Here is an 18870-nt window from a genome sequence, read left to right on the forward strand (position 1 = left end):
CAGACCCTGTCAACTCCTTCCAGAGGCGACTCAGTGCAACTGCCCTTCACTCCGTCATCAAATCGGTAGCCCCGGAACACCAAAAAGGTGGCGATAGGCAGAAGGGCCGCAGACCAGCCTCGTGGCCTGCTGTAGCCACCTGCAGGGGACCCACGAAGGCCAGAAACATCAGAGCCTCCCACTGCGGCATTCAGGATGCCCGGCATGATACCAGCGATGGTCAGAAGGGAGAGCGAGGCAGCGTGTCCAGTGGGCTGCCCCCCCGCCCCCCCACCCTGGGCGCAGAAAGTCCCATCACCAGTGGGCAACCCCAGAGTGGCACGATCAGGCCCACTCAGGGAGATGATGACCATGGAGGGACCACGACCTTCAGGAAGAAGTGGAGGAGAGCTGCCCGTGGCCTTGCCAAATTCGTCAGGGGCCTCTGTTGTTGTTGTGTGCTGGTCAGCAAGAGAAAAAGTCAACTTCATGCTTTTGGAGAGACGGGCCAAGGGTCAAGTAAGTGTGGCGGGTGAGCAGGGCTCCTGCATTTTATTCTGTCTGCCGTTAGTAATGTCAGTTTGCATTGAAAACCCCAGGTGTATACATTTGTGGGGTGCAATGCAAAGGTGAGGTATACCTGCACGCTGTGGGCTGAGGGAGTCACTGTACTCAGTCGTCTGTCACCGCACAAAGTCCTGCTGGGTCCCATTCTGTGGAGTCTAGGCAGTAGGACAGAGGTTACCTGAGGCTGGGGTGGAGAGGGTGGCAGGGAGGGGAGGGAATCTGTGGACCAAAGGGGACAGAGTTTTCCCACAGGAGGGGTCAGGTCGGAGAGGTGTCGCACAGCGGGGTGACTGTAGTCGTGAAGAAGGTCCTGTGTATTCATGTCAAAGTCACCGAGAGTCCATTGCACACGTCTCCCTGCCTCTCGAGAGCACAGAGTAGATCCCGGCGTTGGGGTGTGTGAAATCCTTCGTGTGCAGGATGGGTGAGATGTTCTAAACGGAGGCTGTGCTGATGGTTACACAACTCTGTGAATATGCTAAGAGTAACTGCACGAAAACAGGCAACAGCCTCAGGTGTGGTGGTTCGGCACTAGCCGAGTTTGTGGGAGGCCCTGGTCCCACCCCGACACGAGAAAAAAGGAGGAGTGTATGATTTGCAAAGAACCCTTCTGCAAAGCCTTGAACAAAAATTATTTTCACAAATACCACAGTCCTTGCTTTTCTTTTTGTCACACTGGGGTTTGAACTAAAGGCCTGGCTGGTCCTTGCTCGGTTGTCGCTCTGCCACTGGAGCCACACCCACGGCCCTTTTGTGCTTAAGCTATTCTGCAGGTAGTGGGTCCAGGATTTCCTTGGGCTGCTGTTGGACTAGCTGTGCCTTTCATCACAGTGAGACAACAGGTGAAACACCATGCCTGGGTTCTTGCTTGAGATGGGGTCTTGCTAAATTTGTCCTGGCTGAACTTGAACTCTGTACCTCCCTTGATCCCGCTCCCCAGTACCTGAGACTACAGGCATGCCTTAGCGCCTGGCCCACAGAAGTAACTTCCACAGGTACAAAAATCTTTGCAGGAAGATGGTCCACCCTCGTTACTCACAGGGCTACTACAAGTAGGCCAGCTCACAGACGAGCAGCACCCTCCGTAGCTGTTAGGATCTGTGTGTTTACACTTTGAACGGTCGGTCACGTGGTTATCACAAAGATGGTTACTGTACCTAAAAGACGGTTACTGTACCTAAGTATTTGGTGAATTTTCTGCCTTTATTCAGTCTGTTCCCAGTAGACAGAAGATTTTTAAAAGTCTTCTGTTCCTAGTAAATAGATTTTTAAATCTGTACCTTCATTTTTCAACCCATCTCCATGAACACATTTGCTAATTCAAATAAGTAGAAAGGTGACAAGTTCTTACAATTCAAAATTACAATGTGAAACGTGTGGCACAGATTTGTAATCCCAGTTGGTGGGGAGGTGGGTGGAGTGGACTTCAAGGAAGGCAAGTCTGAATGTTGTGAGACCTGGAAAAAGATGGAGCCTCCCCGCAGCAGTTGAATGTCTGGCTGGCATCCATCTTCAGCCCTTTTTACAAATGACCAAAACAGAACTGATTCAATGCAGAGACAGAGAGCTGTTCCTTTGTAGAACTGTGGGTGCCGATCAGCTTTCTTTCTGCTACACCTTTCAGATGACTCTGACTGAGAAAACCGATGGCCTTTCAACATCTCGGCCAACTCAAGATCCAAGCAGGGACTCGTCCAGGGAGCCCAGGAAGGAGGCTGAGTACAGGTGGTGGACGCCAGGGCCGGAGGGCGTGAGCTCCTCCCGTCACCCAGCACACAGATGTCTGGCGTGAAGTGCCATGTAAGTTCAGCGAGTGGCGCCTGGCAGCGTGCCCCAGGGCCGCAGCTGCAAACATGGCTGCCGAAAGGTCTCCCACGAGACTTGTCATTTAGGACCTCAGCGGACAGGCGGTGATGTCCTGATGGAAAGGCAAACAGCGTCAGGACGTTCCATTCCTATGCAGGTTGGCCTGATGGCCTCATTGCCTGCCTCTCCCAGCCCACACCAAGCTCAGGGTGGGTTCCAGAGCTGGGTGTTCCAAGGTCACAATGGATGGGGCTGCTCACGGATGAGTTCATGCCCCCTGACTGGCTAAGTAAGGATGAGCTTGGGGGGATTTGACTTTCCTCTTCTCTTGACAAGAACTTGTCAAACTTGGGAATGAAGCTGGAGTTTCACTACCACAGCACCCCAGACCTTCACACTGACTGACTTACTGTGTGCTGCTGGGTCACACATTTTCTCAGGTGGGCCCTTTGCCCGTTCTAGGAAATTGCTCCACCTTAGCTACACCACCTGTACCCACAGCTACATTTACTTTTCAAAGGATGTGAGAAGCTGCCAAAAAGACACAAAATGTAACAACTGCCCCGGAACCTCTCACCCTCTAGCAAGGGAGCTTTCGTTTTCATTGCGAGGGACAGACCAAGGGCCTCACAGTTGCTCGCCCAAGTGTGGGAGAAGGGGTCTTCTGGATTACATGTGAGCACCGCCGTCTCGGTGCGAGAGCTGTCAACATGACTGACCAGAGGCACCGCCCGAGCTGAAGTGAGAGTAAGACACCAGTTCTTCATCTGATGGCAGAAAGCCTACTGCCACTGTTAGTTTCCTCCTGGGAAGTGGGGCACAGTTTCTAAAACAAGTGCCCCCCTGCACAGATTCCTCCTTGCTGCCTGTAAGTATACGGACACATAACCAGTGGGTGGTGGCCTAGGCAGGCCAGCATGTGCCGGTCCCCACTGCTCTGTAAGGGCCCCAAGTAAAACTCATTCATGGACAAGCAGCCTGCCCACCTGCCTCATGGCCCTAACCGTGGTGGAGCCACTTCCACGTTCAACTCAGAGACACGGGCAAGCGGGAAACCCAGCTCCTGCTCTGGGTGGGCTGTGTGCATCTCTCTGCCTTCCCAGGGTGCAACTCGGCCTGCATGTCTGAGGACTTGAGTGCGGTTTCTGTTCTGTGGCTGCCTCTGCCCAGGACTTCTGGATCTCCAGCCCCCACCAGGGAATGGAATCAGCGTGCATTTCCACCGACAGTCATAGGAAGGTAAGTGGGAGGGGGTCCCACACAGACCCATAGACATGAAGACCCCCTTCTGTGCACCTGCAAATTTCCCAAGCAGGCGTCATGGGGTCCTGCCTCTGCAGCAGGATGAGAGAAATAGGAGGTGTGGGGGTGGGGAGACCCTTCTGTCATGTCTCCTTTGCCTCAATTTCCTTATGTGAATCAAGGGCACTGACCACTTCCCTCCCGAGGATTCACCCTGAGCCCGCTGCCTGCCCCATGCCTCATATTCCATAGGTGCCCACTAGCTACCTCCTGAATAGAGACGGTGCCAGCCCAGCTGGTCAGTGTGCCATGTCTCTCAGGACTTTAAAGGCTGAACGCTGAGTTCGGCCGTCCTGGAGCAGGAGCTGAGGCGGTATTGCTGTGCAGATGAGAGACTTGGGTGGGGAAGGTGGGTTGTCCCAGACGTGGACCCTGGGAGGTCACAGCTCACACTGTGACAACGGAACCATTCCATCTACTTGCCACTGACGGGGCAGCTGTGTGTCCACAGGTTCCAGAGAAGTGAGCACTAAGGTGGGGGTGACAGGGAAGCCCCCTCGCAGCGTCGGGTCAGCAGGCTCGGTTGAAGGAAAGCCTTCATCACAGGGTTTCAGGCAGGGACGCTGAGGGGGACAGCTGCCATCATTGCCCTGTCCCCGATCCTGTGACATTTCACAGCCAGCCCTCTAAGCATGCTGGAAGTCTAGAGGAGAGGCTTGAGCCACAGCCAAAACAAAAGGAGCCTCACTGCAGTTTCTCAACAAACTAAAACCACCTGTTCCCCCAGGTGGCCTGCTGAGTGTCCTGGGTGAGGACGCCCGCCCACTTCTGGGCAGCACCCACACTGGCCTGGAAAAGCTGCCCCCCAAAGATGCTTGCTGAAGATATCCTGTGAGTCATGTCACCCTGTCCTGCCATGGAGTCCTGCCAGCACTGAGCCGAGGGCCTGACCACTGTGAAACTCTGCTCACAGGGTCTGCTCCGCCTGGCCCTCTGTCCTCCGACCTGGCCTTGCTCTGTGAGAAACCCCAACCCCACGCTTCTCTGCTGTCCCCAGGCACAGATGCTCCCTGGCTGTGCCTCTGACAAGGCTCCTCGGAACTGCCCACCAGACAGTTGTACCTCTAGCCAGTGTCAAACACCTGAGAACCCCAACATCCTAAGGCAGAGAGCTGTGACGCACCCATTAGCAAGGTCCGAGGTTTAGGACATTGGTCCTAACAACTGTTTTCAAGCACCAGTGGTCCTGACCCCGTAGGCCCCACAGCTGTGTCACAGGTTGCTGTCAAATCTGGTGGTTCCAAAGACCTAGGCCCTCGAGCTGTCACAGCAGGTCACCACCCCTTAGGACTGACAGCTGTAACTGAGTCAGCATCAGCGGGGAGGGGCTGCACATACAAGGCCCTGGAGTTTTAACACTCATGGTGTCACCTGTGAGTCTGGGTGCGGTTGGCCAAAGAGCTCTAACACAGACCGTGTTGTGGAGACCGATGGCGTCGTCACCCTAGGGGCCAGCGCTGTGATATTATCCAAGGTCCAAAAGCTTTCACGACTTCTTACTTTGTAGAGCTGGGGGGTGCCAAGCAAATTTTAGTTTTAGGAGAGCCTTCCTCCGGCAGGTGCTGGCAAGGACTCCTTCCATCACCGTCCCGTCGCCAACTCTGGGACAGAAAGGCAGTATCCCTCTGACAATGTCTGAATTCCTACAGGAGAGGCTTCAGCCCCATGCCAAGGAAAACGAGCCCCATTTCAGTTTCTCAGTAAACTAGTTCCCACCCCTCACCTCCAGGTGGCCTTCCGACTGTCAGCCCAGGGTGAGGACCCCAGCCTGTCCTAGGCAGCACTCAGCTGAGCTTGGAAAGGTTGCTGCCCCGAGTCTGTTCCTGACATGGCACCCTATCCTGGCATGGCGTTCTGCCGACAGGCTCTGCTGGATGACCCCAGTCCACACAGTTCTCATGGATGGACTGGGCGCTGAGTCCAGGGCCTGCACTCTGTGACCCTCTCTGCTCACATGTTCTGATACCCCCGGGCCTCTCTACCACCCAGCCTTCTCTATGAAGATCCCCGGGGCTTTTCTGCTGCACCATCCCTGTCCCCGGGTGCAGCTGCTCCCTGGCTGTTCCTCTGACAACTGCCCTGATTTATCTCCCCAGCTCCCCGGCCAATGTCATGGAGGAGGACAACCAGGTGCAAACCAGACACGATTTCCTTCGTGTATGCTAACAGGTATGGGTTGGGCCCCTGTTCCACAAATTGGTAGTTGAGTTGATCCAGGTCCATGGGCTGAAAGACTCAGTTTCCCCAGAGGAACGGCAGCAGGTGGGGATCTTGGGTACATGGGGCTGGATTAGAGAGAGAAGGGAAGGGGTGTGGAAAGGAGGGGTGTGGGGAGTAGAAAAAAGCGGAAGCTGGACATGGGGAGAGGTCTCCATGGGGAGCAGCACTGGTTCAGGGAGCCTTTTTCTTTCCAGATCCAGTGTTATGTACCAGAGCTGAGGATATGGGGGGAGACTGCACCCACCTGCCCTAGCAGTCTGCAGAGCAAGCATCCTAATGTCCTCGGGCTGAGTAAAGGTACCTCTGTGTCCTTGCAGTGTGCCCAGGGCGATTTGATGTCTGCTTAGGAAATCCTGAAACCCCCTTGCCTGACCACTCCATGCCACTGACTCCTCTTCATCCCTCTTAGCCTTCCGACAGATTTCTTTTCTTATGAAATCCCAGATGCTCTTTCCCGGAGAACACTTTCCTCACTTTGAGAACAGACATCCCTATTTTGATTAAACTCATAGGGTGTCTCTCCGTATGTTTTTCCACATTCAATGCACTCTCCAAATCTCTTTGTTGCATAGCTTCCATCACTACTAATTAATTCTGAAATAGATTCTAAATTCTTTCCACAGGAGACACAACTGTGAGCTATCATGCTTGGTGAAACAAGGAGAGATTCTACATTGCACATTTTTTCAAATGCACACCCTCTGTCTTCCAGCAGGTCTTGGTTGTTGATGTCGACAGCTTGCCTCAAATGCTTGCCTTCAATGTCCTCTACTAGGTCACCAGCTTTGCAGACTTCTCCTGAAAAGAAGCACAATTAAATAAACCTTGTCAATTTGAACACACAAGCTACCGAATGGGAGTGGTATCTACATATTTCATTTGTGGGACTGATTCTCACTTAGGACCACTGTCCACAAATAAAACTAATTATGAGTGTATAGGGCTTGCTTTCCTTTGATTTTTTTTTTGCACACATGCACACATACATGGGTGGGGAGATGTGTGGAAGGAGGAGGGTGGGCAGGAACTCAGTAGTAGTGGAAAAAGTGAGTAAATCCACACTGAACATAAGCACCTTTGTTACTTTACAAATAGTCAATCTTTGGTAGGAAAGGTGAAAAAAAACCCAAGAAATTATGAGCAGAGTGTAAAGTCATTGAAAGGGTGCTGATCCAGGAAGAAGTGGGATGATTTGGAGGAAAAGGGTCAGTGGGAGAATAATTACTGGGCACATGTGCAAAGGTAACTTAATATTAAGTATGGACTACGTCTGGGAGAAATGCATCAAAATTTATATTAAATGGCAAGACATCACTGCATACCAAGATGACCACCCTAGATTCTTCCCACATCTTTGTCTCTCTACACTGCTGTAAATTTCCTACCATTTAGAGAGACCTCACAACCAGGGCTTAGAAGAGTTTATGATACAAAGTCAATGCTCATTATGTTTAATTATAAATTTCCTTTCAATGTGATGACTACAATTTCCCCAACTGGTCACGTCCCTATCACAATACTTTTTCTGAAGACAAACAAGAGTTTCCATACTCCTATGTTGCATCTGGTGTAAAGCCTTAAGCATCAAGTTCCTAAAGCTGCCCTACAACTGGGATGACCATTTTCTAAAATTTGACATTCTACTCACTCACCTGGACAACTGTGAGAGGACAAGTCACCTTCTATCATCCATGGCTCTTCTCCCTGCTCCAACCTAACGATCACATTTGGTTTGGTAACATCGTACCCTGTTAACAAGAAATGCAGAGGTACTTGGACTAGCTGGCTGACTTCAGAAATCGACTGCAGAAGATGCTGCCACCCATGCTATACAATAAAGACCCCATTTTTTACTTATCAAAATCAGAACCTTCCAATGGAGAGGTAAAAATACAAAACTTGACCTCTGCCCAAAAGGAACTAAAAAGAGCTTACCATTTGTTTCCTCAAACTCAAGAAGAGTCTAAATTTCAAGTGTTTAGATAGCAAGCGGCCTCACCCACGGAGACGAGGTTGCTGTAGTTCTCCAGCATCACGTCCCTGTACGTGGTCTTCTCGTCAGCGTCCAGCTGCTGCCACTCCTCCTGGGTGAAGTCCACAGCCACGCCCTTGAAGGACACCGGTTCCTGCAACAGCAGCACAGAGTTGAGTGACATGAAAAAGGCACTGGAGACAAGATTTTCTCAAGTTCACTGGTACAGTTAACTGTGAACACTGAACAACTTAACAAACGATATTGGAGCTTGACTACCTTTGAGGTTTTCAATATGTAAGAAACAAAAATTAAAATCAAAACACAACTGAGTTCCCATTTTGCAACTAGACTATGTGAGTTTTGGGGATACAAGTAAAACCCCACTCCCATTCTCAAGACAGTGACAGCCTAACGAGGAGACACATATAAACAAATACATGTGTTTTACTCCTTGTCACTTTCTTGGGTCTTCTTTGCTGGCCATTCCCTCCCCTTTCAGATCCCTTCATGGTCCTCAGCACTCGACTAAGGCTTTGTCTCTTTCCTTCTCATCACTATCCTGGTGCTCTCACCCAGTTTCAGCTCTCAGATCCTTTTTGCCTCTTTTATTTGCATAGCCAGTTACCTCTGGTTAACCGCATTGCTAAGTTTTTTTTTTTTTTTTACTTAGAGTTTCAGCTTAACATCTTTATTTATTTATTTTTTGTGGTATTGGGATTTGAATTCAGGGCCTACACACTGAGCACTCCAACAAACCTATTTTTTCTGTGATAAGGTTTTTTGAGATAGGGTCTCATGAACTACTTGCCCAGGCTGGTTTCAAACCACAATCCTTCTGATCTCTGCCTCCTGAGTAGCTAGGATTACAGGTGTGAGCAACTGGCACCTGGCAACATCTTCTTTTTGAGGGGGTACTGGGGGTTGAAGACATCGGTGCTTTGTGCTTGGAGGCAGGTGCTCTTCCACTTGAGCCACCCCCCCAGCCCAGCTCAAGCATCATATCTCAAACATTTTATTCTTGCAGCAATATATAGTTTGAATGAACACCTGAAGTTGTTATTAGCGTGATATACGAAGAAGATTAACAAACACAACCCAAACTACTTCAACTCTATGTTCCAATTAGACTTCACAGATCCAATTAATTTAAAGTCCTGAAAGGTGAACTGTGTATTCTACAGGATTAAGGAAGAAAGGTGATGATGAGGTATAAAAAGTACCAGTGAAGTAGCATCAATATTTAAGTGTTTAGCGAAGAAGAACAGGTCAAAAGATGCCAAGAAGGCACATTCCCAAAGTCAGCTTCTGACAATAACAGTAATAACAATTAATTCTAACTCAAGAGAGTAAATCAAACATACACAATTATTTTCCCGCCTTGAAAATAAGTCCAACTCAACAAAAAAAATTAGTTCCATTCTACTAAGAGTACCGGAACACAGAAGTTCTTCCACCAGCAGTGTCTCATGCATATCCTTGATGTACAGAGACAAGAAGGAGACCCAAGAAATCAGAGCCTTGGGACACACACTGTATCCAGGCTGCCTGTAGCAAAGTGGGCAGTCTCCAGTAGAGCCCTTGAAGACTTGAGGCCAATTAACAGGCTGGGGCTCCAGTAGGAACAGAGATTGATGACAGGAAAATGAGCCACAGGACCCGAGCAGTTTGCTTGGTACCTGGGGTCAGTTTACAGAGCAGCAGGACAAGTGCTGAGTCTGCAAGAGAAACCTCTGGCAGCCAGATGTCATAGAGTCCATTATCAGGGCGACCATGTATGCACTGTCCAAAGAGAAACCTCTGGGTGGGACACCAGGAATGCAGGTGCAGTCCAGGGCTGTCTCAGCAAACCAGAGTATTTATTTATCCCTAGCCACACTGTACGTGGATCTTCCCATACAGCAAATGTAGAAAACCCTTGTTAACGGAAAGCAATTTGAACAGATTGACTTGGCTGCTGCTTTTCCTCTTCTAGGAAAATGAAGTGATGGCCATCTAACAAGGTGGCCTCCCAGACAGCTCTCATACTCCGCAGCCATGGTCTCCAGAAATGAACCAGGCATCAGTTGGGGTAATCACTGGAGCACATTCACACTGGCTGCTCTTCGCTACAAACGGCAAAAGAAAAGCAAGACTCACTGGCGAACTGAGGAAAAGAGCATGAATGAAAGAGCAGCATCAATATGAGTGATCAACACCAGTGGAACCAAATTCATACAGGAAGCAGAACTCAAATTATGTCTCCTGACCCATATTTTTAAATAATTAAAACAAGAGCATTGGGCAAAGAATGCTTAGAACTTAGAGACTGGATTGTTTAAAAAAAAAAAATCCTCACATAAGAATCTTGTTTAACAAAGGGGACACAGAATAGTAACTCAGGAACTTTCTCAGAAAATAAGAAATGGAAATGAATACTGAAGTCGGGATTTTCCTCAGTGGAGAAAAGACGCACACTCTCACTAAAATCAGGAGCGAGGTAAAACACTCATTTCCTCCAACGGGAGGAAACAGCTAAAGGAATGAAACCAAGGAGAAATGACTCTCATTTGCAGATGACATTAAAACTCAGAGAACTGACGATGAGACCAAATCCATAAAACAACTGTCATGTCACAGTGCAGGTAACACGCAAATCAACAGCCCTGCTCTCATAGAGTAAGAAGATGCAACCCAAATGCACACAGGGTGTTTCTACTAGGATATCTTTACTCCTGAAAGGTATGCAGGCAGAGAGGAACAAATGGAATATTCCTTACTCTTGGACAGGTCAACTTAATAACATAAAGGTGTCAGTTACCCTAAGTTACTTTATGGAAATATGATCCTAACAAAAACAACAAGCTTACTCCTGCAAAGACACAAGGTCCAGAATTTGTTCCAGATGACACAGAAGTCCATACTGGGAAGGGAGGAATGGAGAACAGCCAGGAAAATTGTAAATGGAAAACAAGCTATGAAAGGGGCCTAACAGTACTAGGTTTTAAACATGGCCTCTATGATTAAAACAGCTTGGTAGGGCTGGAAGTGTAGCTCAGGGGCAGAGCACATGCTTAACATGCACAAAGCCCTAGATTCAAAATCCAGCACCAAAACCAAAACAAAAACACCCCAACTTCCCCCACCAAACCAATGAAAACAAACAAACAACAAAAAAACCCGAAAGAGCAGAAAAAGAAAAGTGAATCTAGAAAGACTTTTCTGATTAGGTGATAACAGGAATGTCCCAATCATTTGTGCTATGGTTTGGGTGTGGCCTAAGTGTCCCCCAAGAGTGCACTGTGATTAAACGCTTGATCCCCAGGTGGCACTGTTAGGGGGTGGTAGAACTTTGGGGAGGTGGGACCTAATGAGAGGTCCTTAGCTCAGAGGCTGTGCCCTCAGAAGGGACTGAGGGACACCAGACTCTGACTTTCCTATTTGGTAATGTGAGCTCCTAAACACATAGCTCAACTGTGATGTGACACAGCCCAAAATGGAGCTGTAGCCTCATCACACCCATGAACCTTCAAACTGGTGAGATAAGCAACCTTTTTTCTTTACAAGTGAGCTGCCTCTGGCGTTTCATTGCAGTCACACAAGACTGATTAATACAAATTTGTTAAAGCAAATGCTAACCACTTGGACATGGATCAAACTGCATCCATACCTCACACCATAGAAGAATAAACTCCAACTCCAACTGGGTCAGTGATCTAAATGTCAAAATGAAACCTTACAAGAAAAGAAGGAACCAGGTGGATTTCTCTGTAACCTCCATGTGGGGTAAGGCTTTCTAACTATGACTCAAACATTAAGACATGTGCTTTTAGTGGTGATGAACTAATGGACTGGATTTACCCTCCTCCTGCAACCCTCCCACACACAGAAGCAATGGTTCTCAAGACACTGGTCCCTATGCAGTGAAGGACGGTGACCCATCAGAGGTGGAAACAAGGACCTCTCCAGACTGTGGAACAGGGGAGAAGGGGCAGAGCTTAGGAGAAGGAGGTGAGAGTGGGAGAAATAGGCAGGAAAAATATAAGCTATGAGGAAGAAACCAGTGAATAAAGACTAGCTCAGAAATGGCTGAGATGTTATAACTAGTAGAGAACACCAGAACAGTTTATAATTGTATTTCACATGTTCAAAAACTTGAGTAGAGACCCAAACAGAACTGTTACTGGTGAAAAGTATAAAATCTGAGGTGAAAATTACACTGGACAAGATCAAAGGCATTTCAGGGATAAACAAAACAAAACATGAAAACTCGAAGACAGAGCTATCGAGGCCGTATACAATGAAACCGACAGGAAAATTAAACTGAAGAGCATTGGGGGAACTTGTGGACAATTTCAACCAGCAAAGAAAGCTGGGGCATTGGAGAAGCAATGAAGGGGAGAATTCCCCCAAAGTTGATGAAAACCACAAACCCAAGAACCAAAAAGTTCAACAATCCCCAAGCACAGAAACATGAAGAAGGGGACACTATGACAAATCACACTAAAACTTCCAAACTGGTGAGAAAAGTTTTAAAACAGCTATGCAAACAGTGTGGGGGACATATTTATATACAGAGGAACAAAGTCAGGTGAGATCAGATTTCTTTCAGAAACACTGCAACTGAGAAGAGGGGGAGGAATACATTTAAAGTGTTGGGGACACTCTAGCAAGAATCCCATTAAAGCAAAGGAAATATGAGGACATTTTCTGACATAGAGGAGCTGAAAGAATTCCTCACTAACTAGAAATGTTAAAGTCTTCAGACAGCAGTGAATGCCAGCAGAGGGGCGAGGGAGTGTTTGGTTCATGTCCAGCAACACAACGATCTGGAGGACAAGGTGGTCAGCTCTATGTAAGTTGCATGTTCCACCCTGTCTAGTTATAAAAAAAATGCAAAGGCCGCCAAAACACACTACCAGGCTTAAGCCATTTGGAGTGACCAAGAGTTATGTTTGGGTCATTCACATGTCGTTTTAATCTTATTATAATGGCAGATGGTGTCTCTCTGTGGGTTTTGTCTTATGTGGTGAAGGGTAGTCACAATTTGTGTTATGGAACAAGGGAACAAGGGAGATGTCAGTCACAGGAGAGGACATGCCCTAAGAGGTAGAGGAGAAGAGGGAAGGAGGCCCTCTTGTGCCAATATGAAGGCTGCAAATGGGAGTTTAAACTCACGGTTAAGATGAGACATGGCCTAAACACAACACCAGCTCCTCCTAGCCTAGGGATCTGAGCTGAGCCTTCTTGGTGGTCGCCTTCATCCTATGGGGTGCTCCTGCCATTTTTGCTGTGTTTCTCGCCACTCTTGTGTGTGCCAGCTTTATTCAGATTCAGATACTGGTGTTTTTGTGGTGTCCACTATCGGTCCTTTACGCCCCCCCTTTGTCTTCTTTGTCACTTCTTTCAAGACCACCTTGTATCTCTGGAACCAGCTGTCTTTTCGGTCTCTGTCCTGTCTGTTTCTAAGCCTGATTCATTGCATGACCACCTGTGGCTTCATTTTACAGAGCATGCTGTGTTCTTTCTTTGACCCCCTTGCTGTCTCCCAGACCACACAGAGACCCCCTGTCTTGACCTGTGATGGTTCTGAAGAGGCTCCTTGGGCACATCCCACCTATTGGTTTCTTTGCTTGGGTCCACCCAACCTGGACCCTCTTGCTCCCCCATGGTTACTTGCTATAGGGCAATGTGGCTCCAGTTTTCAGCTTGTCAGACGTTTGCCCCAACACTTTCCCTGCCTTTCTCAGTCATTTGGTATGTTCCTCTCTGTCCCAAACTCCCAGCTGTCCACAGGACATGAAGGCCCTACAGGTCTGCCCTATCACACACTTCTCACCAATAAGGAGTCTTCCCTTGAGTTCGTAATGAGCCTCCCTCCCTACAGAAGTTGACAGGAGATTGTGCAAGTTTTTAATCCATCGGTACCCCAATAAAAGATAAGAGGGACCTAGACAGATGGGGATTGGACAGGCACATTACACCAGTCTCCTGGGGCTGCCGAGGGGCACCTTGAAGACCCAGATGTCACTAGAGCATAAGATGGGGAACACCTCCCCTGACCTAATGGTTCAACTCACTATACCAAGATTCTACAGCCTATGGGGGAAATCATTCTAGGAACCTCTTTTTTTATTTTTTGGTGGTATTGGGGTTTGAACTCAGGGTCTCATGCTTGCTGGGCAAGCACTCTACTGCTTGAGCCCCTCCTCCAGCACCACTCTTTCTTTTCTTTTTTGGGGTCCCAACATTTTATCCCTTTGCACTCTCCTTTGGGATGCATTCTGAAGAACTGGGCCAGGTTTCCTACAACCCTCAGGAAAAAGGCTCATCTTTTTCTGCAACACAGCCTGGCCACGATCACAATTAGAGAGTAGAGAAAATGGCCTGAAAACAGAAGAATACATTTTAATACTATTTTGCAATTGAATCTATTTGGCAAAAAAAAAAAAAAAAAGAAAAAGAGGGAAAGTGGTTAGAAGTCCCATAATCTAGGCTTTCTTGTCTTTGAGGGACCAGGAAAATCTCTGAGTTACCTACAGATTACACTCTGCTTTGCTGGTAACATTGGGCCCTTCAACTATGTCACCTAACCTGGGGTATTCTCTATAGTTCCAGCCTCCTAACTTGGACCCCAAAACACCAGCCCCTTCCTCACTTTACTCCCCAATACCAAGCACCCCCTCTGCTCCTGATCCCAGTCTCCGCACCCTGGATTCCTTTCCTATCCAAGACCTCTACCTGCCAAATGTCTCCCCCTCCAGGAGGCTGGAGGACACTGGGGAGCAGTCCGTGGGTTTGAACTCCGGGATTTGCACTTGCCAGGCAGGTGCTCAGCCACTGAGCTATGCCCCCCTCCCAGAACCAATTAACTTTTTATGCAGGATCTAGAACAAATCAAACAGGACTTAGGGAAGTTCTCTGATAATACTGATAAGTGCACTGAAGCCTTCTACCACGCCACTCAGGCTTTTGCTGACCTCCACAGGACTGACCCTAAATACCCCATAGGAAAAATAGCAGTCCCCCAATATGATCTCCATTGGGACTATAATGGGGTGACACTGGTATAGAGATAAAATGATAATTTGTATAGTGGAAGGATTACACACTGGTAGAATGAAACCTTTATACTAAATTGTCCAGCACTGGCCAAAGACCTAATGAAAATCCAACAGAGAGACTAAAAGAGGCTCTAATCAAGCATACCTCTATGGACCCTACCTCAATGGAGGGTCCCTTATCTTGAGAGATAAATTTGCCACCAAGTCTGCCCCAAATATAAGGAGAAAGTTAAAAGCTGCGTGCTGGTGGTTCATGGCTATAATCCTAGCTACTTGGGAGGCAGGGATCAGGACAATTGCAGTTCAAAGGCAGCCCAGGAAAATAGTTCACAAGATCCTATCTTGAAAAATATCCAACCCCAAACAGGGCTGGAGGAGTGGCTCAAGTGTTAGAGTGCCTGCCTAGCAAGCATGAGGCTCTGAGTTCAACCCCACTGCCAAAAAATGGGAGAAGATTACAAAAATTGACTATAGGTAGCCTTCTCTATCAAAATTGAGAAGGGGATTTTGAAGGGTCAGAGGAAAGAGTGCAAAAGGAGGAAAGGAAAGCCCAGATATTGACTGACTTACAAGGCCACCCTTTTCCATCCTGGCAAAACCCAGGAGACCCTGAAGGGGCCTACCACCATTGCAAAAAGCCCAGACACTAGAAGAAAGGTGGTCCCAGTAAGGAAAAGCCCTCTGAAACTCCTGCCTGCAATGTGGGAAGGAAGATTACTGGAAGATTGATTGTCCTGAGAGCCAAAGGAACCTCAGGCTGAGCTCTCACCAAATGATGACCCAGGAGTGAGAAGACCTTCAGAATCAGCCAGTGCCCACCTGTACCATTCTCAGACATGGGGCTGAGCCAAGGGTGATGCTGGACATGGGAAACAGGGCCATTCAGTTCCTTTTGGATGACACCAAAGGGGACCTTCCTATTAACACTTTAGTTTGGAAATGGGGACTTCTAGGAGGGCCATAAAAGTCCCACTGGTACAGATTCAAATTTAGTAGAATTTGAATCTGTACCATTCCCTCATCAAAAACAATACTCATTAAAGGCAGAAGTTGTTGAAGGACTGAGGCCCTTCATAATCAAGTGTTTGACTTGTGAATTGTTGGTTCCTTTATGACTTCCCATGTGACATTCCTATATTGGGTATTCACAAGCCTAACAGAGAATATAGTTAGTACAGAACTGAGGACTGTTGATGAAACTGTTGTCTTAATCCATCCAGGAGTCCTAAATGCTTAAATACTACTGGGAAAAAAAATCCCTCCAGATACCCAATGGTACACATCCTAGACCTAAAGGATGCTTGCTTCTGCATTCCCTTGGCTCTAAACTCTCAGTAACTGTTTGCTTTTAAGTGGTCAGATTCTTGACCACTTGAATTGGTTAATTTGGACTGCTCCTCCCAAAGGGGTTCAGAGATAGCCTCTCTACCATTTTGGCCAAAGGTTTTACAAGACCTCAAATTAGAATCTGGAACTATATTACAATATGTAGATGACTTTCTCATCTGCTCCCTGACAGACGGATTAGCCAAAGACCAAGCCATGGGGGCCTTAAATTTCCTGGCTGATGGTGGACTTAAAGTATCCAAGAAAAAGGCACAATTGGTGAAACAAGGTCACTTATTTGGGTTTTATCCTGACGCCAGAAATGAGGGCTCTCTCTCTGGAATTAGTACAGACCACACTGAGATTGCCCCTGACTATTACCAATAGGCAACCCTGGGCCTTTTGAGGCCTCGCTGGATTTTGCAGACTCTGAATTCTAGTCTATGGTAAGCCAAACCCCCTACATAAGGCTTTGAAAGGCAATGAAGAATTAGAACTCTTGACTCTGGAGGGGGAATAATTACCAGCCCTTCAGAAGCTCAAAGACTCCCTCTTATATGCTCTGGCCCTGGGGTTGCCTCTGAGAGACAGATCCTTTTAACCAGTGTGAGTGAAAAGCAAGAAATAGCCCTGGGGATGCTGACGCAGTCCCTGGGGACAGGAAAAAGGCCTGTGGGGCACTTGTCTAAACAGTTTAGATCCAGCGGCTAAAGGCTGGCCTGGCTGCCTGGGAGAAATAGCTACAACTGCTCAGTACAGAAGGCATCCATGCTAACTCCGGGAGTGCGCTTGGAGGTCTCACCCACCTGCCCCCCAATGAGGTGGCTCCTTTATTAGAACTTAAAGAGGCCTGATTGGCTGTCTAACAACCATCTATTAGAGTATCAGACTTTAATATCAGAAAATCCAGAAGTAACTCTATAGATGTGAAATATTTTCAATTCTACCACCTTTTTATCTTGACTCCATAAGAACACACTCCCTGCACATGACTGCATAGGCATTCCATTGCTACCTTCTGCCTGTAGAGCAGACAACTCAGATTATATCTGGAACAGAGGTGGAAGTTCTTTTGTTCAGGAGGGTACTTGCAGGGTCTCATATACTGTGGTCTCTTTATCCCAGGGGATGGGGCAAATTATTGCCATTCAATGCATCAGCTCAGCTGGCTGAGGTAGGAAAAGGAAAAGGGTCATCATATATTCAGATCTAAATCAGATTCCTGGTTTTACAGCATCTGCATCTTATTTGGCAGTACCCGGGTTTGAACTCAGGGTCTCACACTTTCTAGGCAGGTGCTCTACCACTTGAGCCACTCTACTGCCAGCACTGCCTACTGCTATTTGGATGGAGAGAGAATCCCATTAGGTGTGACCCTTGACTATTAGCTTTTACGGCAGGCAACCCTTTAGAACAGCCATAGTCACTGCTAGGGACATTGAAAAGGAACCTCAAGTAGCAGAGGGAAACTGATTTGATGACCAAACTGCGGACTCTTTGAGAGATGGCCTGATTCCCACCCACTCAGTGGTCTCATACATTACTCCCAATTACATCCCAGAGGAGACACAGTAGGCCTCTGAAAAGGGTACAATCTGAATGCAAGTGGATGGTTTAATCTTGAGACACTAAGCACCTACTTCAGGCCATCAATGTCAAGTCATTAGGAATACCCATAAGTCTTGACACTTTGGAAGATACAAATTAACCCAGCTATGTAACTGTTTACAGGGAAGGGCCTGGCTCAGACTATCAAAGAAGTAACTAAGACTTGCTCTGTCTGCTCATTAAACAATTCTCAGAGCAGATGCCCTCTGGATTTAACCTCCCTAGTTCAAAGACATGGCTTTTACTATCTGGAAGAGGACTGGCAAGTAGATTTCACCCAGTTACTGCCATATCAAGGGTTTCAATACATTCTGGTTTTTGTAGATACTTTCATGGATGGATTGAGACCTTCCCTACCTGGACTGAAAAAGCCACTGAGATTAACATGGCCCTATTACACTAAAGAATTCCCAGATTTTGTCTTCCCTTGTCACTTCAAAGGGACAATGGACCTCCTTTGCCTCTGAGATTATTCAATAATCAGCCAAGGTCTTAGGAATCAAATTCTACTTATACTTTTCTTGGAGGCCCCAATACTCTGGGAAGGTAGAAAGAGCTCACTGGATCTTAAAATTACATCTTAAAAAGTCAGCCCAGGCAAATGGTTTATGAAACCTTATCTCGAAAATACCCAACATAAAAAAGAGCTGGTGGAGTGGCTCAAGTGGTAGAGCACCTACCTAGCAAGTGTGAGGCCCTGAGTTCAAACCCCAGTATTGTGAGGAAAAAAAAAAAAAAAACAAGAGCTATGTCAGGAAACAACCTTACCCTAGAAAAAGGTTTTACCACTGGTCCTTTTTTAAAAAATTTAATTCTAAAACAGCTCCTGTTTCTTCTCTGGGACTCAATTCTTGTAGGCCTTGTATGGCTCACCTTTTCTTAGACATTTCTATTTGATCATCCTATTTGATGAGGAATAAACTTCACTAACAAAACATGTTATTGCTTTGAACAAATTTCAATAGACTTTAAAAGAATTTGGTCTTAAGGTCTTGCCACAACCAGGATGGCCAACCAGGCCTGGTTCTTTGGTGTTGAGAAAGATCT

The 18870-nt window shown here is 47.3% G+C and overlaps 1 protein-coding gene across 1 annotated transcript; it reads right to left on the reverse strand.

Annotated features, from left to right (window-relative positions):
* Nucleotides 1–1730: 1730 nt before the first annotated feature.
* LOC141423976 (RB-associated KRAB zinc finger protein-like) lies at nucleotides 1731–8045 on the reverse strand. Its single transcript, XM_074075496.1, has 3 exons — nucleotides 7874–8045; nucleotides 7527–7622; nucleotides 1731–6672 (listed from the first exon to the last, which is right to left on the reverse strand). Exons 1-3 carry the CDS (start codon nucleotides 8028–8030, stop codon nucleotides 6305–6307), a joined length of 621 nt encoding a protein of 206 aa, XP_073931597.1. The 5' UTR covers nucleotides 8031–8045; the 3' UTR covers nucleotides 1731–6304.
* Between the last annotated feature and the right edge of the window lie 10825 nt (nucleotides 8046–18870).

This window comes from Castor canadensis, chromosome 6 (genome assembly GCF_047511655.1).
Source record: "Castor canadensis chromosome 6, mCasCan1.hap1v2, whole genome shotgun sequence".
Lineage (NCBI taxonomy): Eukaryota > Metazoa > Chordata > Mammalia > Rodentia > Castoridae > Castor > Castor canadensis.

What these genes read in the sequence shown, in the direction of transcription:
- LOC141423976 (XM_074075496.1), bottom strand. Translation starts at nt 8,030, where the DNA reads ATGTCACTCAACTCTGTGCTGCTGTTGCAGGAACCGGTGTCCTTCAAG. An exon ending in CAGCAACCTCGTCTCCGTGG is followed by an intron (nt 7,623 to 7,873) that starts GTGAGGCCGCTT and finishes TCTTGTTAACAG; the next exon opens with GGTACGATGTTACCAAACCA. An exon ending in GTCCTCTCACAGTTGTCCAG is followed by an intron (nt 6,673 to 7,526) that starts GTGAGTGAGTAG and finishes GCTTCTTTTCAG; the next exon opens with GAGAAGTCTGCAAAGCTGGT.